General features: G+C 42.3%; 1 protein-coding gene across 3 annotated transcripts; it reads left to right on the top strand.

Moving 5' to 3' along the window:
- Positions 1–285: 285 nt before the first annotated feature.
- LOC115207178 (transmembrane channel-like protein 6) lies at positions 286–27,130 on the top strand. 3 transcript variants are annotated; one of them, XM_029774167.1, is made up of 20 exons: positions 288–697; positions 3,604–3,728; positions 4,257–4,412; positions 5,838–5,993; positions 7,656–7,764; positions 7,951–8,026; positions 8,184–8,441; positions 8,832–9,034; positions 9,426–9,570; positions 11,250–11,393; positions 12,637–12,809; positions 16,666–16,756; positions 21,721–21,818; positions 24,001–24,096; positions 24,281–24,356; positions 24,803–24,936; positions 25,351–25,527; positions 25,692–25,770; positions 25,929–26,033; positions 26,485–27,130. In XM_029774167.1, the coding sequence occupies exons 1-20, from the start codon at positions 645–647 to the stop codon at positions 26,488–26,490; spliced, it is 2,460 nt and encodes an 819-aa protein (XP_029630027.1). In that variant the 5' UTR covers positions 288–644; the 3' UTR covers positions 26,491–27,130. The 3 variants fall into 3 exon arrangements, 1 of the variants encoding a protein (XP_029630027.1); XR_003880936.1 differs by having other exon boundaries at positions 286–697; positions 25,692–26,033; XR_003880937.1 differs by lacking the exons at positions 288–697; positions 3,604–3,728 and having other exon boundaries at positions 4,357–4,440; positions 25,692–26,033.
- Positions 27,131–27,484: the final 354 nt, after the last annotated feature.

Below are 27,484 nucleotides of genomic sequence, written 5' to 3'. Positions count from 1 at the left end.
AAGAATATAACTTAAATGCCTCATGGGCTTAGCTCAACTGTAGTACCCCGCCAGAACCCGAAAGCTTGTTTTACTCGGTTTGTAAATGAAGTAAATGTAAACAAACACTGTATAGCCTTAATGCATGCTTACAACAATCATTTTGATATCATGGATGGTCAGTCCTTGATTGTTTTTGTTTTTTTTAACCTCCACAAGTTCCTGTTCAGGAAGTTCCTGATAACATGTAAACATGGCACATTGCCTGTGATAAGGGTCTTTGGGAGGAGGAAGGAAGGAGTACAACAGTGGTCTGTGGGAGGGACCGCTTCCTCTGTCTTCTTTCGATTGTGAAACAACCCTTCCGTCAGTTTTTTTTTCTTCATATTTTCGGTTTGGTAGATAATGAGTTGAGAGTGTAAGTTGGTCAGACGAAGTCCTAACCCTAAACCCACCCACTAAGAGCTCCTAATAGTTCTCTCTCCTGGGAACTGGAAGACATGACTGGGACGATGCACTAACTACAGTATATAACACAACAGTACCTCTGTTCCACCAATCCTCTCTTCTTGGTGGGCTCCCCTATGCTTCTGTCTGTAACTGGAAAAAGGTAAGTCCATGATACAGACAGACAGGTGTGGCCACGCAGACTGAAGACCAGGAGGATGGCATACAGTGTGGACTTCAATCTGAGCCCTATAATGGAGCTTGAGTTAGAGTAAGTTGCTCTTTACTCTCATCTCTCTGTTAATGATGGGATGTTAAAGTAGAGCTGTGTTTTGAGCCATGTCTGTCCACAGTTGCATATTTTTAAGGAGATACTGCATTATTGTGTGTGCTTTGTTGTTCTTTGTCGTTAGTTGTAGTTTCACAAACTCTCTCTCTGTCTGATTGTACATAGTTGGTGCATAGAACATCATTAGTTTGGAATAGGTCAAGGTCTAATCTCAGTTAACCCAGAACAAAAATGCTGTGTAATTTGGTCAGATGCTGGATTATGGTACCATTTATATTTATGCAGTCTGTTCGCAAGAGATTAGTCAAGGTCTAAACATCCCATTCAAAAGTTCCTTTATCGCTGTCCAACTACTGTATGGTTATAAGGGAAGGGAACACTGCCGCTCTCTAACCAAGGTGCTTGCTATACTTTATTTACTTTGCCACCATGGCCTTTTTTGCCTTTACCTCCCTTATCTCACATCATTTGCTCACATTGTATATAGTCTTATTTTTGTCTACTGTATCATTGATTGTATGTTGTTTTACTCCATGTGTAACTCTGTGTTTTTGTATGTTGTCGAACTGCTTTGCTTTATCTTGGCCAGGTCGCAATTGTAAATGAGAACTTGTTCTCAACTTGCTACCTGGTTAAATAAAGGTGAAATAAAATAAATAAATAAAAAGGTTGATTTGAGGAGCAAACTGAAGCAAAGAGAGCTTTTGGAGGACAGTGGAAGTTGAAAAAAGTGCTTATTTATTGCAGTGACATTTAGGAATTTTAGATTCTCCCAGACTGTCTAATGTTTATTTTAGTGAATGTTAGATTCTCCCAGACTGTCTAGTGTTTATTTTAGTGAATGTTACATTCTCCCAGACTGTCTAGTGTTTATTTTAGTGAATGTTACATTCTCCCAGACTGTCTAGTGTTTATTTTAGTGAATGTTAGTTCTCTTATTTAAAAAGTATAGCTCCATTATCTGTTCTACATACTTTAAATGTGGTTTTAGTAGTTAGTGTACACAGAATTTGTTTAACAGAAAAATTATTTTCAATGTATTTATATATTTATTTTATTTGTATTTCACCTTTATTTAACCAGGTAGGCTAGTTGAGAACAAGTTCTCTTTTACAACTGCGACCTGGCCAAGATAAAGCAAAGCAGTGCGGCAAAAACAACAACACAGAGTTACACATAAACAGACGTACAGTCAATAACACAATGTTAATAGAAAACTCTATGTAGAGTGTGTGCAAATGTAGAAGAGTAGGGAGGTAGGCAATAAATAGGCTATAGAGGCGAAATAATTGCAATTTAGCATTAATACTGGAGTGATAGATGTGCAGATGATGATGTGCAAGTAGAGATACTTGGATGCAAAAGAGCAAGAGGGTAAGTAATAATATGGGAATGTGGTCGTTGGGTGTGCTATTTACCGATTGGCTGTGTACAGGTCGGTAAACTGCTCTAACAGCTGATGCTTAAAGTAAGAGAGGGAGATATAAGACTCCAGCTTCAGAGATTTTTGTAATTCGTTCCAGTCATGGCAGCAGAGAACTGGAAGGAAAGACGGCCAAAGTAAGTGTTGGCTTTGTGAGATATACCTGCTGTGACCAGTGAAATATACCTGCTGGAGCACATGCTACGGGTGGATGTTGCTATGGTGACCAGTGAGCTGAGATAAGGCGGGGTTTTACCTAGCACAGACTTATAGATGACCTGGAGCCAGTGGGTTTGGCGACGAATATGAAGCGAGGGCCAGCCAACGAGAGCATATAGGTCGCAGTGGTGGGTAGTATATGGGGCTTTGGTGACAAAACCGATGGCACTGTGATAGACTACATCCAGTTTGCTGAGTAGAGTGTTGGGGGCTATTTTGTAAATGACATCGCCGAAGTCAAGGATCGGTAGGATAGTCAGTTTTACGAGGGTATGTTTGGCAACATGAGCGAAGGAGGCTTTGTTGCGAAGTAGGAAGCCAATTCTAGATTTAATTTTGGATTGGAGATGCTTAATGTGAGTCTGGAAGGAGAGTTTACAGTCTAACCAGACACCTAGGTATCTGTAGTTGTCCACATATTCTAGGTCAGAACCGTCCAGAGTAGTGACGCTAGTCGGGCGGGAGGGTGCAGTCAGTGATCGGTTGAAGGGCATGCACTTAGTTTTACTAGCATTTGGAGGCCACGGAAGGAGTGTTGTATGGTGTTGACGCTCGTTTGGAGGTTTGTTAGCACAGTGTCCAAAGAAGGGCCAGATGTATACAGAATGGTGTCAGTGGCGGCCCAGAATATATTCTGTATTCTGCAGTGAGCCTGCATGTTACGGATACTCTAGTTTTAATGGTCTTTACAGATGTGTTAGTTATTGAAGCCTGCAGTTCTATTTGTCCTCTGGTCTGTTTCTCTCTTTTGGATATGTTCCAGTGACCCCAGTTGCCTTGGGAAAGTTGGAGCCTTTAGTTTGATTAATCATTGTCCTGAGAATTGGAAAACATAACACAGACAAACACGAGCTATTTCTTCCTCAATCGTTGCATAATTCATATTGAATGTGTTTTATATGTAGATAAAACCAGGAATAAAGGACAGGGGATACCTAGTCAGTTGTCCAACTGAAATGTGTCTTCCGCATTTAACACAACTCCTCTGAATCAGAGAGGCCTTGCTCAGGGGCAGAACGACAGATTTTTACCTGGTCAGCTCTGGGATTCGATCCAGCAACCTTACGGTTACTGGCCCAATGCTCTAACCACTAGAATAACACTGCTGTGTGTGTGTGTGCATTTGTTTACGCATTTACAAGTATCTGTCCATTCATCCGTCCAGACGTCTGTTGATGCATGCACGTGTACCATAGCCCTCTGTCTGGTATAACCCTCTTCTATTCTATTGCTCAATGTTCACCAGGAGTCTTAGGGGTGATGATACGGCCCAGGACTCTATGTGCCAGCTCATTAGGGTGACGGGAACAGGTCTGGAGAGTGGCAGTCCTGAAACCCTGGAAATGGACGTCCTTACAACGGAAGGCAGAGGTACTTCTATGTGTGGTTGTATCCCAAATGGCACCCTATTCCCTATGGGTCCTGGTCAAAAGTAGTGCACTATGTAGGCAATCGGTTGCCTTTTAGGACACAGCCAGTTTGTTACAAGTGCAATGTTTTCCAGTGAACTGATATGCTCACTGAGGTGAGGACTGATACCTTCTAACCACTACATCCATAACAGTATTAGCCTGGTCCTATACTGTGCTGTAGCCAACTTGTCTTTATCGTTGCCATGCCTACTTGTATGACAAAGAACATAATACACAGAGGAGTTGGCTAAAGCACAAACAGACGACCACCAGAGTCGTGTTCATTAGGCACCAAATGTAACAAAACTGACTGAAACAAGGAGAGGCTACTTGGACTTGTTCAATAACAAATGTTTGCAGTTGAAACATTTTTTTAAAGCATTTTCCGTTGCATGCCCTAATGAACACGACCAAGGCCAGTGCAGTGTCTTTTACTGAATATATTTTATCATCTGATTAATCATATTCAATCATATGTTCCCCACAGATAGGATGGCCAGCCAGATGAGTGATGTCAGAGAGCGGGCAGATGAGAGGAGGCTGCAGAGGAGTGAGGAATCCATGCAGACCAACCTTCTGGTCAGGAACCGCTGGTCTGCCACCACCCTGAGGGTCCTGTCCTCCATGCCCAGTCGCAGCGTCGGTGAGACCATCCTTTCGGTCACAAGCCGGTTTGTTAAGGGGAAACCTCGGGGTTGTGTTTATTAGATACAGAAGAGAAGAAAACGGCTTGAAACCGTGACGTACTACCTGAATTTGTCCAAATAAGAAATGCTTGTTTTCGTTTTACGTTGCAAACGGTTTTGCCAAGTTGTGCTCTAATGAACAAGATCCAGGCCAAAGGTTTTTGTGTGACTCATAAAGAGACTATGGGTGATATTTTGAGAGCGTACAAAAATGCTGCAGTTCCTCTTGTATCTGCCCTGTTACCCATGTGGCTCAGTTGGTAGAGCATAGCACTTGCAACGCCAGGGTTGTGTGTTCGATTCCTACCGGGGATCAGTATGAAAACCAATTCACTCCCTACTATAAGTCGCCCTGGATAAGTGTAAACGCACCACACACATTTGAAATATGTACAATGGTTCTGAAATCTACATCTATTGGGGGTATAATCCAATTACCGTAATTTCCGGACTATTAAGCGCACCTGAATATAAGCCGCACCCACTGAATTAAAAAATATATATTATTTTGAACATAAATAAGCCGCACATGTCTATAAGCCTCAGGTGCCTACCGGTACATTGAAACAAATGAACTTTACACAGGCTTTAACGAAACACGGCTTGTAACAAAAATAAATAGGCTTTAACGAAACATGGCTTGTAACAAAAATAAATAGGCTTTAACGAAGCACGGCTTGTAACAAAAATATATAGGCTTTAACGAAACACGGCATGTAACAAAAATAAATAGGCTTTAACGAAACACGGCTTGTAACAAAAAATAAAAAATTTGCAGTAAACAGTAGCCTACCAAGAAAGTCATTGGTCACTATCTTCCTCCTCCTGTCCACTGAAACCATCTCCTTCGGTGTCAGAGTTGAATAGCCTCAGAATTGCTTCATCCGATATTGGATCGTTTTCATTGTTGCTCTCGTCACTTTCATCCGGAGGCAAATCCCCCGCTGAGCCCTCTTCAACACGCAGCAGTCCAGCCTTTCGAAACCTGTTGATGATAGTGGATTTTTTGACAATGCTCCACGCTGTCAGGACCCACAAATTTGAAAGCGGGAAAAATCCATATATTAGCCGCGTCATTGTTTAAGCCGCGAAGTTCAAAGCGTGGGAAAAAAGTTGCGGCTTATAGTCCCGAATTTACGGTATCTTGTTTTAATACTAGCAATGTTTTTGGATGGTCAAAATGGGGGGCCTAAGTACATTAATGTCATTAGATGAGTTTCCCGGTGCACACCGTAGTGAACCATGTATGCTGTGCAACAAGTTCAGGTTAATCCCTCCCTGTTTCGTCCGTTTGTTTCTGTTTGGTTCCTAGTGAATACACCCCGGTAGTAAATGTAATCTTCCTCCTTTTAAACCTCAGGAAATGGTCTCTCCTCACACAGGGCAGCAGAGTCGTCTTGAAATCATCTCCCAGTGCAACATCCGTTCTACTCAGCTGCGCAGGTACCACCGCCAGACCCAAGACGTTTCCCTCTCCTCCAGACCTAGTATCCGTGGCTATGGGATTGAGGCAGACTCTGAGGATGTCTGTGAGGAAGGTGAATGCCATCCCCAAACCCACTTCACCATCCACCCCTGAAGGCAATAGTCTTTCACCAGCTTTGAGGGGCCTTCTACCATCCTCACTACAGACACAGTACAATGTGTATGGCATTTGAAACCAGACAGTTTTAGATCTTTTTACCAATGCTGTATGAGGTGAGCGCCTCTTGTTCTACCTTTGAATAGAGTGAACATTCCCTGACTGTCCCTCCGCTGGGAGTCAGTGTCTGTTTTGTGTGCTCTGCTGAGATGGGCTGTACCAACAAGAATGACTGCTGTTAAAAGTTAAAGATATCAAGGTTTGGTTAGAAAATGCTACACTGAACAAAAATATAAATGTAACGGTTCATATAAAGAAATTAGTCAATTGAAATACATTTCATTCGGCCCTAATCTATGGATTTCATATGACTGGGAATCACAGTAGGTTGTTGGCACCTTAATTGGGGAGGATGGGCTTGTGGTATTGGCGGAGCGGAATAAGTGGAATGGTATCAAACACGTTTTTTTTTTTGGTCAGATACCTTAAAGAAAAAAAGTAGGTGTGTGGCTCAGAAAACCAGTCAGTATCTGGTGTGACCATTTGCCTCATGCCGCGAGACATCTTCTTCACATAGAGTTGATCAGGCTGTTGATTGTGGCCTGTGGAATGTTGTCCCACTCTTCAATGGCTGTGCGAAGTTGCTGGATATTGGCGGGAGCTGGAACACACTGTCGTACATGTCAATCCAGAGCATCCCAAACATGCTCAATGGGTGACATGTCTAATGAGTATGCAGGCCATGGAAGAACTGGGACATGTACAGCTTCCAGGAATTGTGTACAGATCCTTGTGACATGGGGCCGTGCATCATCATGCTGAAACATGATGTGATGGCGGTGGATGAATGGCACGACAATGGGCCTAAGAATCCCGTCACGGTATCTCTGTGCATTCAAATTGCCATCGATAAAATGCAATTGTTTTTGTTGTCCATAGCTTATGTCTGCCCATAACCATAGCCCCACTGCCACCATGGGGCACTCTGTTCACAATGTTGAAATCAACAAAACGCTTTCCCTCACATCTGCCATCTGCCTGGTACTGTTGAAACCGGGATTAATCCGTGAAGAGCACACTTATCCAGCATGCCAGTGGCCATCGAAGGTGAGCATTAGCCCACTGAAGTCGGTTATGATGCCAAACTGCAGTCCGGTCAAGACCCTGGTGAGGACAACGAGCACACAGATGAGCTTCCCTGAGACGGTTTCTGACAGTTTGTGCAGAAGTTGTTTGGTTGTGCAAACCCACAGTTTCATCAGCTGTCTGAGTGGCTGGTTTCAGATGATCCCGCAGATGAAGAAGCTGGATCTGGAGGTCCTGGCCTGGCGTGATTACACGTGATCTGTGGTTGAGGCCGGTTGGACGTACTGACAAATTCTCTAAAACAATGTTGGAGGCGGCTTATGGTAGAGAATTTAATGTTAATTTATCTGGCAACAGCTCTGTTAGACATTCCTGCAGTCAGCATGCCAGTTGCGTGCTCCCTTAATAGCCAGACAAATGCAAGCCTGTCTCTAATATTTGCCGGTTGTGTTCAGTGATTGAAGCAAATAAATGCCTGGGCTATTTAATTGAAGTTTTACTGTATCCTTTTAACTTTATGTGTGGATTACAGAGACCAAGAGACAGGAGCTGGTCAACAATCTTCAGAGTCTGTCGGCCGATGACCGTGTGCGTATGCTGCGTGCCATGCCCCTCAGTCTGGCTGAGAAGACTAAACTGAGGTGTGTGCCATATTCTCTTCCTTGTTTGTAATTGGTTATCTTAATTGTTCCAGGACACCATTTGCTTTACATGATGCCAATGTATAATTTGACAATAAACAAATTACACGAAAGCTACTTAAACCCTTCTCTCTCGTCATTGCTGAATCTTTAAAGACCCCTTTTACAGTCAACATCTCTCCTTAGGAAACTTGCATTCAGTGACAAAGTTGGACAGTCCATCTTGAGCAGCCAGGTTCCCTGCTGTAGCCTCCTTAAGCGAGTGAGTATAACCAAGCTATCACTAGCATAAAACATGATGTTGGCAATTTCATGGCTATCATTCCGATGTAAAATCTGAGGAAAGTGCTCCAAGCCTGACGTTAATCTCTGCACAGAGATATTAGGCATGAAAGTAACTCTGCGTCCTGTGTCCACAGGCTTTGTATCACATCTTGTTCGGATGTCTCTTCATCCTCAGTTCCCTGCAGTTGTGGCAGGTGGCTTTGAAGAGGCTGGGCGGCCGCTTTGGCACTGGTGTGCTCTCCTACTTTCTCTTCATCAGGACTCTTCTGCTCTTCAACGTCTTCCTCTTCCTCATCAACGGACTGTTCCTGGTCCTCCCCCAGGCCATCCACCCGCCCCTTCACACCTCCAGCTCCCACAGAGTCACAGGCCTGGAGCTGTTCACCGGCACGGTAAGATGAGGGTCATGATTGGTTGGTTGGTAGATTATGTTCATCCACAAGGTTTTGACTTTAATGTGATTCACTCTAAAGTTTAAACTCCACTGATCGTCCTAGCAAAATGTGACCGATTGCGTTGTTACAATTTCTGGCATGCACCAAAATATCTGCTGTGTGCGGTGAAGTCACAAAGTGGTTGTTGAGCCTCTACAAAGTACAGCTAGTGGAGTGTAAATCCAGCATCCGCCAATAAAACAACAGCTGCTGTCATACCTAGCTATGTCACAACGCAATGCCCACCCATACAAATGTAAAGCACCTGCAAAAGCACTTCTATATCAAAACACTACATCAGTGTTGTCAGTCTGTTTCTGAAACCACACCACCTCTCTTCCCTCTCAGGGTTATCTCTCTAACTCTCTAATGTTTTATGGCTACTACACCAACTCCACCATCAACACCAGTTGTAGACTTGCTGAAGCCACCGCCGGGACTGGCTGCGGCACCACCAGTGACCCTCACATGATGGCCTACAACATTCCCTTAGCCTACTTCTTCACCATCGGCATAACATTCTTTATCACCGGCATCGTCCTCGTTTACAGGTTGAACAACAGGCCTCAAACCTTTTGAAGTGCTGATATAGGATCAGTTTATCGTTTTTAGGCTGCGTTCACACAGGCAGTCCAATTCTGATATTTTGCCCAATTATTGGCGAAAGATCTGATCTAATTGGTCAAAAGACCAATTACCGGCAAAATATCAGAATTGGGCTGCCTGTGTAAATACAGCCATTGATCATAACGTGAATACGACCCTGATCTATTCATTTGGAATCTCTGTTAGCCTGATCCCAGATCTGTTTGTGCTCTATAGCCAACTGCTATGGTCCGTGTTGGTGTGAAAATGCCCATAAGAGTTGGCAGGACAGATTTGTTTTCCTCTTTGTTGGTCTTTCATGGGAATAATCAAATGCTTTCATTGTACTTGTCTTAGCATGTCCAAGTCCTTTGGGAGGAGTTTCCGTGTGTTCAAGTCTCAGGGAAACTTGGCCATAAAGGTCTTCTGCTCCTGGGATTTCAAAGTCAGCAAGAAGATGTCTGTCAGGCTGCAGTCGGAGAATATCACCACCCAGCTCAAGGTACGGTCCAGGATCATGTTCATTAGGGCTCACAATGTAAAAAAAAGAAATTCCAGCCCAAAACTCAAATAAGCATTTCTTATTGGACAAATCCAGGTAGTCCCTCCCTGTTTCAGTCTGTTTATTCAATTTTGTGCCTAATGAACACGACCCAGGGGTTTCCAACTCCAGTGCTGAAGAGCTAACGTCAACAGGTGTGCAAGTTTTTGCACGAGCCCATCACTAATGCACCTTATTCAACCAAATGTGGTCTATGATTCACTGACCATTTGTTTTAGGTGTGATGAGCCATGATCATTTGTTTTAGGTGTGATGAACCATGATCATTTGCTGATCATTTGAATCAGGGATGTTAGTAATGGGCAGGAGCAAAATCCTGCGTAGACTGTAACAAACAAAATAGAACAGATAGGATAAAGGCCTGATCAAGCTCTTCTATGCACACAGTCTATTCTATGCACACAGTCAGGGACTGAAGGCCACTCCCAGTCAGTCAGTCAGAGACTGAAGGCCACTCCCAGTCAGTCAGTCAGAGACTGAAGGCCACTCCCAGTCAGTCAGTCAGAGACTGAAGGCCACTCCCAGTCAGTCAGTCAGAGACTGAAGGCCAGTCAGTCAGTCAGAGACTGAAGGCCAGTCAGTCAGTCAGAGACTGAAGGCCAGTCAGTCAGTCAGAGACTGAAGGCCAGTCAGTCAGTCAGAGACTGAAGGCCAGTCAGTCAGTCAGAGACTGAAGGCCAGTCAGTCAGAGACTGAAGGCCAGTCAGTCAGAGACTGAAGGCCAGTCAGTCAGTCAGAGACTGAAGGCCAGTCAGTCAGTCAGAGACTGAAGGCCACTCCCAGTCAGTCAGTCAGAGACTGAAGGCCAGTCAGTCAGTCAGAGACTGAAGGCCAGTCAGTCAGTCAGAGACTGAAGGCCACTCCCAGTCAGTCAGTCAGAGACTGAAGGCCAGTCAGTCAGTCAGTCAGAGACTGAAGGCCAGTCAGTCAGTCAGAGACTGAAGGCCAGTCAGTCAGTCAGAGACTGAAGGCCAGTCAGTCAGTCAGAGACTGAAGGCCAGTCAGTCAGTCAGAGACTGAAGGCCAGTCAGTCAGTCAGAGACTGAAGGCCAGTCAGTCAGTCAGAGACTGAAGGCCAGTCAGTCAGTCAGAGACTGAAGGCCAGTCAGTCAGTCAGTCAGAGACTGAAGGCCAGTCAGTCAGTCAGTCAGAGACTGAAGGCCAGTCAGTCAGTCAGTCAGAGACTGAAGGCCAGTCAGTCAGTCAGAGACTGAAGGCCACTCCCAGTCTGTCAATTTGCCTCTGATAGATCTGCATATATACAGTATCTAAAGGACAACTGTTCTAGCTGGTATTGAAATACACACAGGATGTAGGTCTAGGTGTTTGTGGTGTAACGTGCCTATAGAAAGCTACATTCTTGCCTAGTGTCAACAAACAAGAATATGCATCCATTTTAAGATGTGCAAATAAGACTAAGTTAGGAACAAGGAACTACATTATGACACAGATTAAAATACTGACTGAGAAAGTTATTTTTCAGTGTTGTAGTTTCACTGACTCTACATTCACAAACACTGTTTGGCTACTGATGAAAATGAGCTGTATTGTCGGATTGTTGGTCATTGTGTACTGTCCTTGTTAAATAAATAAATAGACTGTCTCTTCGTTCTTTCCAGGAGCTGTTGTCGGAGGTGAAAGGCGGAGAGGAGAAGGGCAGGCTCTCTGGGATAGCAGTGCATCTGCTAGCATGGAGCATTTCTCTGGGGAGCACCTTCTTCTGTGCACTCGGCATCCACTGCTTTGCCAAGGACATGCACCTGGTTAGTGTGTGTGTGTGTGTGTGACAGGGAGGAGGGGGGGACTCGTATCACACTATAGAACGCTATGCAAATCCAGCTGCAGCTAAGCTGTTGCACCCTTTTCACACTGCTGAGCCAAGCATGAGCTGTACTGCACTGGCCTGGTTAGGCATCCTCTATAGCGGCTGGCACTGTGCTGGAGAGGACAATGTGGAAAGAAAATGGGCTATACGTACCAGCACAGTACAGTTCAGGTTTGCACAATAGGGGTATTACTGCCAGAGTTTTTTGTGGCTGCTCTCTCAAAGGTAGATGAGCCTTTACCAAGGAAAGAGAGAGCTTACTCTGTCACTGACCCACTGCTGATGTTGTCACACCAGCCCATTAGCTACCTTCCAGTTTTCATACTAGCAAACCACATAGAATACACTGCCCAACACTGTACACAACTTCCTTTTAAGTAGAACATTAGTGGGTGGATATTGGCAATACATAACTTCCTTCTAAGTAGTTAGTTAGTGGGTGGATATTGGCAATACATAACTTCCTTCTAAGTAGTAAGTTAGTGGGTGGATATTGGAAGAGGGCTATCGCCACTTTACTTTCAAGTATTGCCACAGTTTTTGGGGGATAGAGTTTTTTCAGAGTTTATCTCTGAGAATCAGACAGGAACGTTTTTTGTTTGCTGCAGAATTATACTTTGGTGAGTCAACAGAGGAAATCACATTGTGAAATCAGAAAGCAGCTTAAGACATGTTGTTGCCTGCAAATCAGACAGGGAGATGTCTCGGGGCCTACTCAAATGGAATGCAACATTCTCAATGTTGGAGTAGGTCAGAAGCCTGGTCCCAGATCTGTGGTGTATAGTCCACGTCTATGGACTTTGTCATGCCAAATAACACAAACAGATCTGGGAGGACCAGACTATAGTCAGCGATGTAGAGCCTTGCTTGTTCTTACCTTAATGTCTGTCTGCACTGCAGTGTTTCTATAGCCAGGTCACAGATCTGTTTGTTCTGTATAGCCAACTCCTATGGTTGTACGTTTGACAATGACCAAAGGAGTTGAGAAGACTGATCTGCCACCACTGCCCACCCAACTAATATTCATAGCAACAATGTTCTGAACATTGTGCCCAAAGGATAACGCCTCCAGCACACCTGGTCTCTACTGTAGGCCTATGCAACACTCCTGCTATTTTGTAACACTCTCTCTTCTTGACAAGACAGTCCTTTGTTTAATGTTTTTCCTTCAATATGACCAGAGGAGACTTGAGGATGCGGAGGGGGAGGTCAGTTTGGTGCATGAGGCTCGTCTGCTGGCTCTGCCTGGGGTTGTGTCCTGTGGGAACCTGCTCCTCCCTGGTCTCTTCAACCTCATGTCTTGGATGGAGAACTTCAACTCGCCCATTGTATGTCTCTATGTTTCCATCTTCAGGTAAATACGACTAGAACTGCATTCAGAGATGTTCAGTGTTTGACACATATTAGCACATTAGCATTCTGGTAACTTTCCCCAAGTTCCAATATTTTTCCCAAAATTCCTGGTTGAAGGATTCTGGATTTCCTGCTTATTCCCTCCTGATTCTGGGAATCTTCCAACTGGGCTTTCTGGAAAAACAGCTAATTTTGGTGAAAATGACAAATGTACAACCCTGGTTGTCCAACAAGTTAAGTTGGTCAATTATCTTACCAGAGCAAATGTCACAATCCAATATGAATGAAAATATGTAAATTACATGTTGCTTAGCCTATATTTACCATTCATTTTGGATTGTGACATTAATGGCCTCCCGAGTGGCGCATCTCAGTACTTGAGGCATCACTACAGACACCCTGGTTCGATTCCAGGCTGTATCACAACCGGGTGTGATTGCGAGTTCCATAGGGCGGCGCACAATTGGCCCAGCCCTGTCCGGGTTTGGCCGGTGTAGGCCGTTATTGAAAATAAGAATTTGTTCTTAACTGACTTACCTAGTAAATAAAGGTTACATTTTAAAACAATTTTGGGGTTGAAGCATACTGCTAGCTCTACACAACCGGTCGTGTGGAATGTGGACAAATCTTCAGACTACAGAAAAACATCTGACGAGTGTAATGTCCCATTTTAATTCAAAGCATGACTGACAAGCAACAAACGTTCTAAGGAGGTTCAAATGTATGCATCTTTCCCCAGTGACATTCCCATATAATCAAGTAGCACAGGGAACATTTTGTTGGCTCTTACGTGGACAGAAAGCCAATCCAACAAGTGCCTGTATCGGTACATGGTGCACAGTGGAACCCAATGGGAGGTATTCTGAATGGCTTGTGAAGTTTCGTCTTGAGTTATTTCAGATGTCAAGTTAACTGGTCTGTACATGAGCCCATAACACAATCACATGTTTCACACAGACACAACCATTGAGTCTTGTTTACTTTTCACTATATTAAAAAAAAGAGATACTGTTTGGAAAGAGGTAGAGGGTCCTCAACCAACGTGAGTCGAAGTGATACCTAAAAATGTGTAAACATCATTGGACAGGAAAAGGCGCAACGCTGGCACACCATTCAAAATTCTTAGTTTTATTAGGCAAGTTTAAAAGATTGACGTTTCGGCCATCAAAATAATCACAAAGGGAATGGACAAGTTTCATATAGGTGCACAGGGAAGACAATTGGGGAGAACCCGCTTCAGCTGATGGTGCTAATGAGACAGTGGTGGACCATACAGGGTGGTACTCAAGGTGTGGGTTACTATGGTCAATGTCTCTACCTAGTGATGAAATACAGAAGTGGAAGACGTAAAAATCTATTGGAAAACTGGGCAAGTTTTTTTTCAACTGCAGTAGGTGAAATTGATCAAATACATGTTGAATATGTTGGGTATTGGAAAATAAACAGGGCTAAGCAAAACTAGGGATAGCAACAAAGAAACCATCAACAGCTTAGGCAAAGAGGTCTAACAACTGGTTTGGACAACAGTTAGTGAGCTAGAAACTCCCTCCATGTGTAAACAAGAAGTACAAATGGGAGGGTGTTGTCAATGGACCATCAAAGGGGCCCTTCATAAAAGTATACTATACTACAGATACCATAACTTCAGAGTAAACCTTTTTAGATGCTCCTATCAAAGTGGTTAACAGAGGCCCAATGGGGGGCCTCTGTTAAAACGTTTTTAAAAAGCGTGCCCCCTAACAAACTCAACACATGTTCCTTCCTCTCTAAGAATATCTGGAGCCGTGTATCAAGCTTCTCAAAGTAGAAGTGCTGATCTAGGATCATCTCCTCCCAGGAAATGTAATCTTATTATTTGTGATCTGAAAGGCTAAACCAGTGGATGGATATTGTCATTTACTGTAACAAACCGCCCCCTCACAGTGCGACCCCAAACTGTTCAAACCTCTCTTGTTGGCAGAGAGAAAATGTTGCAGTTTAAAGCTAATTTCCTGCAATTCTACATGTCTAATGTGTGTTCATATGATACCTAAGTGACTCAACAAAATCAATGGGGGGCCCTGGGCACATAATCCAGCCACAATAAACTGCAAGATTTAGATAGGTAAATTAGGCTAACCAGTTATCTAGCTGACATGTAGCTGGTTAGCCTAACTTACCTACAGTGTATTCGGAAAGTATTCAGACCCCTTGACTTTTTTCACATTTGTTACGTTACAGCCTTATTCTAAAATTGATTCAGGTGTTTTCAGCCCCTCAATCTACACACAATACCCCATAATGACAAAGCAAAAACTGTTTTCTAGAATTTGTTTGGAATGTATACAAAATTTAAACTGAAATATCAGATTTACATAAGTATTCAGACCCTTTACTCAGTACTTCGTTGAAGCGCCTTTGGCATCGATTACAGTTTAGATTTTTCTTGGGTATGACGCCAGAAGATTGGCACACCTGTATTTGGGGAGTTTCTCCCTTTCTTCTCTGCAGATCCTCTCAAGCTCTGTCAGGTTGGATGGGGAGCATCGCTGCGCAGTTATTTTCAGGTCTCTCCAGAGATGTTCGATCAGGTTCAAGTCCGGGCTCTGGCTGGGCCACTCAAGGACATCGAGATGTCCCGAATCCACTCCTGCGTTGTCTTTGCTGTGTGCTTAGAGTTGTTGTCCTGTTGGAAAGTGAACCTTCACCCCAGTCTGAGGTCCTGAGCGGTCTTCATCAAGGATCTCTCTGTACTTTGCACCGTTCATCTTTCCCTTGATCCTGACTAGTCCCTGCCGCTGAAAAACATTCCCACATCATGATGCTGCCACCACCATACTTCACCGTAGGGATGGTGCCTGCTTTCCTCCAGACGTGAAACTTGGCATTCAGGCCAAAGAGTTCACTCTTGGTTTCATCAGACCAGAGAATGTTGTTTCTCATGGTCTGAGAGCCTTTTGGCAGACTCCGAGCGAACTGTCATGTGCCTTTTTACTGAGGAATGGCTTCCGTCTGGCCTCTATACCATAAAGGTCTGATTGGTGGAGTGCTGGAGCGATGGTTGTCCTTCTGGAAGGTTTTCCCATCTCCACAGAAGAACTCCAAACTTCTTCCATTTAAGAATGATGGAGGCCACTGTGTTAATGGGGACCACTGTGTTAATGGGGACCTTCAATGCTGCAGACATTTTCTGGTACCCTTCCCCACATCTGTTCCTCGACACAATCCTGTCTCGGAGTTCTACGGACAATTCCTTTGACCTCATGGCTTGGTTTTTGCTCTGACATGCACTGTCAACTGTGGGACCTTATATAGACTGTTGTGTGCCTTTAACACAGGTGGACTCCAATCAAGTTTTAGAAACATCTCAAGGATGATCAATGGAAACAGGAAGCACCTGAGATCAATTTGGAATGTACATTTCTTATGTAAAAACTTGTTTTCACTTTGTCATTATGGGGCATTGTGTGTAAATGGATAAAGTTTTATTTATTTAATCCATTTCTAGAATAAGGCTGTAACAAAATGTGTAAAAAGTCAAGGGGTCTGAATACTTTCTGAATGCACTGCATCTAGCTTACATGGGCTAGTAGTTTAACAACTGAACATTTGTCAGTTGTAAATAGCTGTAGGTCTGTCAGTGAATGACTTACACATTTCAAAATTGCACCTTGTGCATTCTATTATAACTCAACAGCAGCGAGTTGAAAGCCTGACTAAGTTCCCCCCCCAAAAAAGTCAGGACCCGCAGTGTGTATTGACCCCGTTCTGGGTCCGGATCCGGACCACAGTCCTCCATTTGAGTATGGCTGGGATAAACTGACCCTAAGCACTCTTACTCTGAGACACTTGATACTGTACATCCTGTTTTTATACAGGAACTTACTGCTGAAGGTGAGCATTCTTGGAGTACTGTGCTACCATTGGCTGGGGAAAATTGCAGCTGAACCAGAGCAACATGGTCTGCAGGTAAGACACCTGATACTTGTCACCATGCTGTCTGTCATAAAACAACATGTCACCTTCAAATTAAGGTCCCATTTCATGGAAACATTAGTAGCTAAGAATTTATTGCCCGAATTAGTAGTAGTAGGGGACAGTTCCAAATTGATTAGGGGGGCTGGTCCAACTCAAGGTATCATACAAAAAATATACCTCCCTCCTCAGCTTAACTATTTCCACATGACCCTCCCCTTTTCACTGTAAAATAAATTGCACACCCTCCACCCTCATAGAATTAACTCAAAATAATGTTTACGACCACAAATAACTAACTGTAGCAACCCTGTGTTTATAAACATGGATATCAATTTTGCCACTTCAGCATGCTTTTGTGGCACGATTGATGCCATGCAGGTTGAGGGTTGGCCGACCACCACGGAGGAGCTCACTCTCCCTGCCTGTTTCATTACACTACAATCAGAGCCGGATGCAGACAATGATCAGCTAGGGCGAAATCACATTTAACATTTTAATGCCATATGTATAACTATGTCAAATATATGCAACAAATTTTCCACCAACAGGTTTCTGTCCCAATGCACCACACAACCAATAAACAAAGCATACCAATTTCATGCACTTCAACATCATGATTTGCATTTTCAGCACCACAACAAATAGACTGACAATCTTGACCAACTGGAAATACATTCCTCCCTACCTTGTAGTTCTACCCAGTATTGAAGGCTTGTGTTGACAATCTCTGACTGTCATTAAACTGTCATTTTGGTGTTTTGTAACAGATGTCTCTTTCCGTTTGTCAAATGGCCACTGCACAGTTTGGATTGATCGATTTTTTTTATAATTTTTTTTATTTTATTTTATTTTATTTTTTTAATTTTTATTGTTATTATTATTATTATTATTATTATTATATATATATATATATATATATATATATATATATATATATATATATATATATATATATATTTTTTTTTTTTTTTTTAAAAAACATTTTTAATTCTTTTTATATATATTTTTTTCTTTTTTGTGTTCTTTTTCTTTTTTTGTCACAAGTCCTCAACTGGCAGCTTCATTAGATAGTACCCGCAAAACACCAGTCTCAATGTCAACAGTGAAGAGACGACTCCTGGGTGCTGGCCTTCTAGGCGGAGTTCCTCTGTCCTGTGTCTGTGTTCTTTTGCCCATCTTAATCTTTTTATTGGCCAGTCTGAGATATGGCTTTTTCTTTGCAACACTGCCTAGAAGGCCAGCATCCCGGAGTCGCCTCTTCACGGTTGACGTTGAGACTGGTGTTTTGCGGCTACTATTTAATGAAGCTGCCAGTTGAGGACTTGTGAGGTGTCTGCTTCTCAAACTAGACTCTCTAATGTACTTGTCCTCTTGCTCAGTTGTGCACCAGGGCCTCCCACTCTTTCTATTCTGGTTAGTGCCAGTTTGCACTGTTCTGTGAAGGTGGTAGTAGTACACAGCATTGTACGGGATCTCCAGTTTCTTGGCAATATCTCACATGGAATAGCCGTCATTTCTCAGACCAAGAATAGACTGACGAGTTTCTGTCATGTCCTGACCATAGAGAGTCCTTATTTTCTATGGTGGAGTAGGTCAGGGCGTGACTGGGGGGTTGATCTAGTTTATTTATTTATTTCTATGTGGGGTTCTAGGTTAGATTTTCTATGTTGGTGATTTGTATGATTCCCAATTAGAGGCAGGTGGTTATCGTTGTCTCTAATTGGGGATCATACTTAAGTAGCATTTTTTTCCACTTGTGGATTATGGGATATTGTTTATGTGTAGTTGCATTGTCGTCACGTTTCGTTTATTCTTTATTGTTTTTGTATTTTGCTTAGTTTCACTTTCTAATAAAAGATGTGGAACGCTACTCACGCTGCGCCTTGGTCCGTCTATACACACGAACGTGACAGTTTCAGAATAAAGTTCTTTGTTTCTGGCCATTTTGAGCCTGTAATCGAACCCACAAATGCTGATGCTCCAGATACTCAACTAGTCTAAAGGCGGCCCGTTTTATTGCTTCTTTAATCAGATTAACAGTTTTCATCTGTGCTAACATAATTGCAAAAGGGTTTTCTAATGATCAATTAGCCTTTTAAAATTATAAACTTGGATTAGCTAACGCAACGTGCCATTGGAACACAGGAGTGATGGCTGCTGATAATGGGCCTCTGTACGCCTATGTAGATATTCCATAAAGAATCGCCCGTTTCCAGCTACAATAGTAATTTAGAACATTAACAATGTCTACACAGAAACCAAAAAATTGCTTTTCTTTCAAAAACAAGGACATTTCTAAATGACCCCAAACTCTTGAACGGTAGTGTGTGTGTGTGTGTGTGTGTGTGTGTGTGTGAGTGTGTGTGTGTGTGTGTGTGCGTGTGTGTGTGTGTGTGTGTGTACACACAGTACATGGATTTTTAAGTGACCGGTATTGCACAATAAAGTCGGCAACTTATTTTCCATTGTGGTCCCTATTTTTAACATAAATACAAATACAATTACATAGATACAGGCACATTACATAGATACAGGCACATTACATAGATACAGGCACATTAGAGAGACAGCAAAATGCTTGACATCCATGTGAGTATGAGGAGGGAGTTTAAGTGCAATTGTTACAAGCTTGTTTTGGCTGGTCTGTAGCTTGTTCTTTAGATGTTTGGGACTGCTGGTGAACCATGATGTGCAGGCATAATCAAAGTTACACTGGACTAGCGCACTTGCCAGAGTCTTTATGGTGTCTAGCTAGGTTTCCATCCAATTGGCAACATATTTTCATGTTAATATTCTAAAATCTGCATCAAAACTATATGCTCGTTTTCCCATCAGAGTTGTGTTTCCATCAAATTTGACTTTTGCCGTTAAATTCCCATGTACCGAATAAAAAATAAAGTGAAATTGGTTTCCATGGCATTTTCATCTCTAGGCCTACTGATGGCTATGTCACAAAGTATGCGTAGCTGTAGCGAATGTACCCACTCTGTACCCACTGTAGCCAGCAGCTCACAGATACAGTGGGGGCATAACCTACTACATGATGAGAATATTTATATTTGTCAAACATCAGCCAATCATCATGTCACCAGAATAAGACCCTGGATATTTATTGAAAGGAGCATCAAGCTCATCACTGTGCACTTTCACCACCCTGTGAAGTTCCTCATAACTTATTTCATCTGTATCCTAATAAACAGCATGCTTTCCTATGACGCCGTGACATTTTTATCCAACATAAAAAGGTTGGATGGAAACCTGGTTAATGTCAAGCCATTTTGAGGATGCTGGAATGATATTCTGGACAAACGTGCGCAGACCTACAGGAGAGTTTAGAAGTCGCCTAATCAGATTAAAACATTGACTGGGTGTGTTAATTCCACATATAAAAGGTAATGCATGTTAAAAGTAAAATTATAAATATTTAGGCTACATTAAAGTGTTGGTTCTTGATGTAGATTGATGAGGGGGAAAAAACAATTTAATCCATTTTAGAATAAGGCCGTAACATATCAAAATGTGGAAAAGGGGAAGGGGTCTGAAGACTTTCCGAATGCACTGTAGGTATGTGAGGAATAGTAGCTTGGATTGCAGAGGAGGCAGAGCGCACATTAAGCTTTCCTGAATAACTGAGCGTGCCAGGAGAATACTGTATGTGGCCACATTTTATAATAGGACGACTTGGGAGAATGATGATCTGCAACAGATAACACATCTCAGTATCAGAAGTAAAAATACAGCCAGACTAGCCTACTACTGTGCATTTCTAGACCTTATAGACTGTCCAGAGTAGACCCACAACTGATCCAAATGGAATTAAACATTCAAACCACAGGGCTTTTGCGCCATTATTCAAGCTACTGTACATATTCACTGCAGCCTAGAGTAGAATGTTGTACTCACTTGAAAACAATAATGCAATTATTAATTGTAGTGTTGTAGTCTAGGTGGGATCATTCTATTGTCCCTTAATAACAAGATCAATAGGTGAGCTTTTTGACCTGTGTGTTTCATGGCTTAATTGTTCTTTCACGCGCAATGATGCACCAGGCCTTTCTGCTGCCTATTCCTTTTTGTTCTTCTGGATTCATATTGAAAATGTATGCAGCTTTCAATGCTTTTATGTGTGGTATGATTGACAATTACAGATATGGACATACGATCCAACTACAACTATTATCACTGAATGGTGGATAGAGCTCAGAAAAGCAAGTGCATAAGGGAAGTACCAAAACTCCTTGATCTAGGGGAGGCTGCTTGCATGAGGACATTTGGCAAGGATGGAAGAAATTATATTATAAAACCTGCAAAAGACCAAAATGTAAATCAGTGGAAAAAAAAACTCCCTACCCTCCCTTGTGCCCAATACAATATATATATATATATATATATAAAAAAAACTCACTACTCTCCCCTGTGCCCAATACAAAATATATATATAAAAAAACTCACTACCCTCCCTTGTGCCCAATACAATATATATATATAAAAAAAAACTCCCTACCCTCCCTTGTGCCCAATATATATATATATATATTTATATATATATATATATATATATATGTATGTATGTATGTATGTATATATATATATATATATATATATATATATATATATATATATATATATATATATATATATATATAAAAAACTCCCTACCCTCCCCTGTGCCCAATACAAAAAATATATAAAAAACTCACTACCCTCCCCTGTGCCCAATACAAAATATATATATTAAAAAACCCTCCCTTATTTTGGACCCCCCCCCCCCCCAAACACACACACACCTCCTAATGTAGGCCTTGCAAGTGAAGCAATTTTGCTGTCCCACAAAATGAGTTCCTGTATTTGGGATAGTATAGACTCTTTCAGATGACAATTAGTCTGTTAATGAGCTCCCATCACAGTTGTTGTAATGTAACTTTTGGCTTTGGTATCTTGGTCTGTCTCTACAGTGCTGGGAGAGCTTTGTTGGTCAGGAGCTGTATCGTTTCCTGCTCGTGGATTTCATATTCACGGTTCTCAACACAGTCTTCGGAGAATTTATTTGGAAGTAAGAAGTGTTTTGTGGTAATAATTCCTGTAAGATGTACTGATACTCCTGTCTGTATCCCCATGTTGTGGAGATTTGTTTGTGTTAACCTACAGTACCAGTCAAAGGTTTGGACACGCCTACTACTTTGGAAACATTTTTCTTTATTTTGACTATTTTCTACATTGTAGAACAAGAGTGAAGCCATCAAAACTATGAAATAATACATATGGAATCATGTAGTAACCAAAAAAATGTTAAGCAAATATTTATCTAAATATATTTGCCTTAATGACATATATTTATCTAAATATATTTGCCTTAATGACAGCTTTGCACACTCTTGGCATTCTCTATGTAGTCACCTGTAATGCATTTAAATTAAAAAGTTAATTTCTGTCATTTATTTTCTTCTTAATGCATTTGAGCCAATCAGTTGTGTTGTGACAAGGTAGGGGGATAGCCCTATTTGGTAAAAGACCAAGTCCATATTATTGCAAAAACAGCTCAAATAAGCAAAGAGAAACAACAGTCCATCATTACTTTTTAAGACATTAAAGTCAGTCAATCCGGAACATTTCAAGAACTTTGAAAGTTTCTTCAAGTGCAGTCGCAAAAACCATCAAGCGCTATGATGAAACTGGCTCTCATGAGGACCGCCACAGGAAAGGAAGACCCAGAGTTACCTCTGCTGTTGAGGATAAGTTCATTAGAGCTACCAGCCTCAGCAATTGCAGCCCAAATAAATGTTTCACAGAGTTCAAGTAACAGACACATCTCAACATCAACTGTTCTGAGGAGACTGTGTGAATCAGGCCTTCATGGTCAAATTGCTGCAAAGAATCCACTACTAAAGGAAACCAATAAGAAGAAGAGACTTACCTGGGCCAAGAAACACGAGCAATGGACGTTAGACCGGTGGAAATCTTTATTTTTGTCTGTGTCCAAATGTTTAGATTTTTGGTTCCAACTGCCGTGTTTTTGTGAGACGCAGAGTAGGTTAACGGATGATCTCCGCATGTGTGGTTCCCACCGTGAAGCATGAAGGAGGAGGTGTGGGGGTGCATTGCTGGTGACACTGTCAGTGATTGATTTATTTAGAATTCAAGGCACACTTAAACAGCATTGCTACCACATAATTCTGCAGCGATATGCTATCCTATCTGGTTTATGCTTAGTGGGACAATGACCCAACACACCTCTAGGCTGTGTATGGGCTATTTGGCCAAGGAGGAGAATGATGGAGTGCTGCATCAGATGACCTGGCCTCCACAATCAGCCGACCTCAACCCAATTGACATGGTTTGGGATGAGTTGGACCGCGGAGTGAAGGAAAAGCAGCCAACAAGTGCTCAGCATATGTGGGAACACCTTCAAGACTGTTGGAAAAGCATTTCAGGTGAAACTGGTTGAGAGAATATCAAGAGTGTGCAAAGCTGTCAAGGCAAAGGGTGGCTGCTTTGAAGAATCTAAAACACTGTTTGATTACTGTATGATTCCATATGTGTTATTTCATAGTTATGTCTTCACTATTATTCTACAATGTAGAACATTTGTAAAAATAAAGAAAAAACCTTGAATGAGTAGGTTTAGAATGAGTGTGTCCAAACTTTTGACTGGAACTGTGTATTCTACTATTTTCATATTCGCTCTACTTGCTCTTTGGAGATTCTATCTGGAAATATTTGAGTGACTGACCAGCTGAGCATGTTTTGAAGATGTTTGTGTTGATAATTCATGTGCGATGTAACTGGTATTCTATTTTCACTGTGCTTGACATGCTCTCTGGGTCATTTCTGAGGAAGTCGGTAGTAAAGTTGTGAGTGCCAGAACTGCTTGAGCTTGTTTGTTTGTTTCCTATTCACTGTGAGATGTACTGACACTACTATTTTAATGTTGACTGTGCTCTACAGTCTTTTGAAGGATGGTTCAAGAGTTCATTACCTTCATTAGTCAGACAGCTAAACAGTAACCAATACAGGTTTTTGTAATATTTGTATGTGATTGTATTTCTGTTCTCGTCATATTTGCAGTCATTCTGTATAGTATGTTCAAGTTGTAACTGCCAAAGTGTATTTGTGAAATGGAAATTGTAAATAAGTATACCTTTTTTATAGAAGTTGTGCATGGTAGACCTGCTGAACATGTTGTTTAGAATTCCTGTAAAATGTACTGATACTCCACTCTGTTTCCCCCCCCATAGGCTGTTTGCTCAAGGAGTGCTGAGGAGAAGGAGGAAGCCAGTGTTTGATATCGCCCGTAACGTACTCGAGCTCATCTATGGGCAAACCCTCACCTGGTAAAATGCCTGTTCGCATGCCATGAGTCGTCTCACCTCGTATCTCTGTGACATAATTGTTTTTGTCATGCTACGTTAGATGCTGCAGGTGTCGTCAGCCCTGGGTCATCTCTCTTTCTTTTGATGATAATGTCATTGAGGTGTCTGTGGTATTTATGTCTCCTTCTGTCATCTTTTCCCACAGGCTAGGCGTGCTCTTCACTCCTTTACTCCCAGCTGTGCAGATCCTCAAGCTGTTGTTGTTGTTCCATATGAAAAAGGTAGATAGGTCCCAGCTCAGAGCTCCACCAATGTAGCCATTACACAGTAAAGGTAGGCCCCAGCTCAGAGCTCAACCAGTGTAACTATTTCAGTGACAGTGGTACACTCCTCTAAAGAGGCCAAACTATCTATCATGTCTAAACTCTGCACTTGTCATAACCAGAGGCCCAAAAAGTGTTGACAAACGATTAGGTAAGTTAAGGTCCCCAACTTAATTCCCACCCGTTCATGCTCTGTTTGCCTGTCTTCTCTCACCTTGTTCACTTTGGCCCAAGCCACTTCCTTCAATTGAAAATGAATAGGGTCCGCCATTTTGTTGCCAGCTATCGCACTCAGTGGAAACCTCAGCGGTGTTAGACTCATTAGTCTTTCTTCTTTTGTTGCTTTTCGCCCTCCTCAGAGCAGTCTACTGGTGAACTCTCTTGTTGCTTTTCTCCCTCCTCAGAAGAGTCTACTGGTGAACTGCCAGGCATCCAGGAAGCCGTGGAGAGCCAGTCAGATGAGCACCCTCTTCATCTCTCTGCTGTGTTTCCCCTCCTTCCTCGGGGCCACCGTGTCTGTGACCTACACCATATGGACGTGAGTCTGTCCAACACACACACACACAAACGCTGTCTGACACACACACACAAATATATCAACCTATACCAATGTAGGCGCACGTATGCATGCATACAGTACATGCACCTTTTCGCTTTTGAGTCTGTTGCTATGTTTCTCAAACATATTTTTTTATGCTGAAGTGTGAGTAAGTTACAGTAGTTCTATTAGGGATATAATTTCTGAACTGAACATTTTCAAAAATGGCTGGAAGTCACCTTTTAAAATGCAACATCCCTTCAAAAGTACGCATCTCTGGAATTATGCTGGGAAGGACAACATGAACAGAAAATATATTTCAGCCAGAACAGTACGCTTCAGGTTGACACTGCAGTATGAAAAGGATGTTGTGGTCCAAATGTTGCTTCCACTCTTCCCTTCTCCCCCCCATAGGACTAAGCCCTCCTCTGGCTGTGGTCCTTTCAGGAACCTCCCCTTCATGTTCCACTCAGGCAAACAGTGGGCCCAGGAGCTGAAGAGTACCAACCCCAAGCTGGCCTGGCTCAACTGGGTACACAGCTGCTTGGTGGAGAACCCCCTCTTCCTGTTCCTGATGGGAGGTGTCTTTCTGTGAGTCAGCATCCAACAAGGACATTCTTTGGACTGCTCTGGATATTTCTTGTTATGTGCCGTTTGGCTGACACTATTATGCAAAGCCACTAGCAGTACAGTGTATGTTTTAAGTATGTTACGTTCACCTGCCTGGCAGTTCATTTTTCCTCTCTTTTTTTCAGAATGGTCATTTACATTCACACCCAAATTGTAGACGGCCAAAGGAAAATAATCAGTCTGCTACAGGAGCAAATGGAAAATGTGTGTGTGTGTGTGTGTGTGTGTGTGTGTGTGTGTGTGTGTGTGTGTGTGTGTGTGTGTGTGTGTAGACAAAAAACTTCTGTTTCATTAAATATTCTTACAAAGATTATTGTGATCTGTGTGTTGATGGTTACTCATCTGTTCTTTCTCATCACCAGGAGGGGAAGGACAAGAAGTTCTTAATTAATAGCCTGCAGGCCATCCATGAGGAGAGGCAGTACCCACTGTCCCCTTCCTCCAGGCCTCAGACACAGGGCAGTGAGGTGAGTGACCCTGACTGCGCCGTGTTCATTAGCGTACGCAACGGAAAATGTTCAGCAACAGAAAATTAAAATGTTCAGCAACAGAAAATGAAGTCCAGGTAGGCCCTCCCTGTTTGTGTGCTTTCTTCTGTTTGGTACCTAATGAACATGGCCCTGTTGTATGACCTCCAAGAGCTGCTGCTATGATTAGTCTGTAACAAAACCATGATGTTGTCTTCTGACAGATCTGTCTTGTCCTGCAAACACAGATTCAGGTTGATATGTTAGTCTGGACAGATTCAGGTTGATATGTTAGTCTAAACAGATTCAGGTTGATGTGTTAGTCTAAACAGATTCAGGTTGATGTGTTAGTCTAAACAGATTCAGGTTGATGTGTTAAGTCTAAACAGATTCAGGTCATTTGTGGAGTTTTCTGTTAAATATTACATCGGTTTCCCTTATGTCATTTCAGGTTTAATATGTTTTAATGGAAGATTCAATTATTCCAGAGTATTCATTGGATGCTGCATGTTGAACAATGGACTCCCATCACATCAAGGATATTTGGCTGCTATCAACCAGTCAAAGTGAACTCAAAGTGGAGTAGGACACTGAGCCATTTCTTGTAGAATGTAACTAAGACTGATATGTGTTCAAGACTATCGGAATGTAAAGTAACTGAGACTGATATGTATTCAAGACCATCAGAATGTAAAGTAACTGAGACTGATATGTATTCAAGACCATCATTTTACATTTACATTTTAGTCATTTAGCAGACGCTCTTATTTTTTAGATTTTTTTGTACTGGCCCCCAGTGGGAATCGAACCCACAACCCTGGCATTGCACACACTATGTTGGCGTTGCAAACACCATGCTCTACCAACTGAGCCACAGGGAGGCCATCAGAATGTAAACTGAGACTGATATGTATTCAAGACCATCCAAGGTGTGTTTTGTACTAGTATGGTATTTCCAATGTGGGCCATAAATGGCTAATTGCCTTTTGTGAATATATTTTTAAAAATGTATTTCTTGTATCTGGGCTGCCTGTCACCGCTTTCAAGCTTCAATGTATACTGAACAAAAATAGAAATGCAACATGCAACAATTTCAATGATTTTACTGAGTTACAGTTCATAAAAGGAAATCACTCAACTGAAATAAATTCATTAGGCCTAATCTATGAATTTCACATGACTGGGCAGGGGCCAGTCATGGGTAGGCCTGGGATGGCATAGGTTCACCCACTTGGGAGCCAGGCCCAGCCAATAGGAATTATTTTTTTCCCCACAAAAGGGTCTTAGTACAGACAGAAATACTCCTCAGTTTCATCAGCTGTCCAGGTGGCTGGTCTCAGATGATCCCGCAGGTGAAGAAGCCGGATGTGGAGGTCCTGGGCTGGTGTGGTTACACGTGGTCTGCGGTTGTGAGGCCGGTTGGACATATTGTCAAATTCTCTAAAACAACG

This window comes from Salmo trutta, chromosome 1 (genome assembly GCF_901001165.1).
Source record: "Salmo trutta chromosome 1, fSalTru1.1, whole genome shotgun sequence".
NCBI classification, from domain to species: Eukaryota; Metazoa; Chordata; class Actinopteri; order Salmoniformes; family Salmonidae; genus Salmo; species Salmo trutta.
The sequence above is the reverse complement of the archived record's forward strand: the minus strand, read 5'-3'. Positions and strand labels throughout refer to the sequence as shown.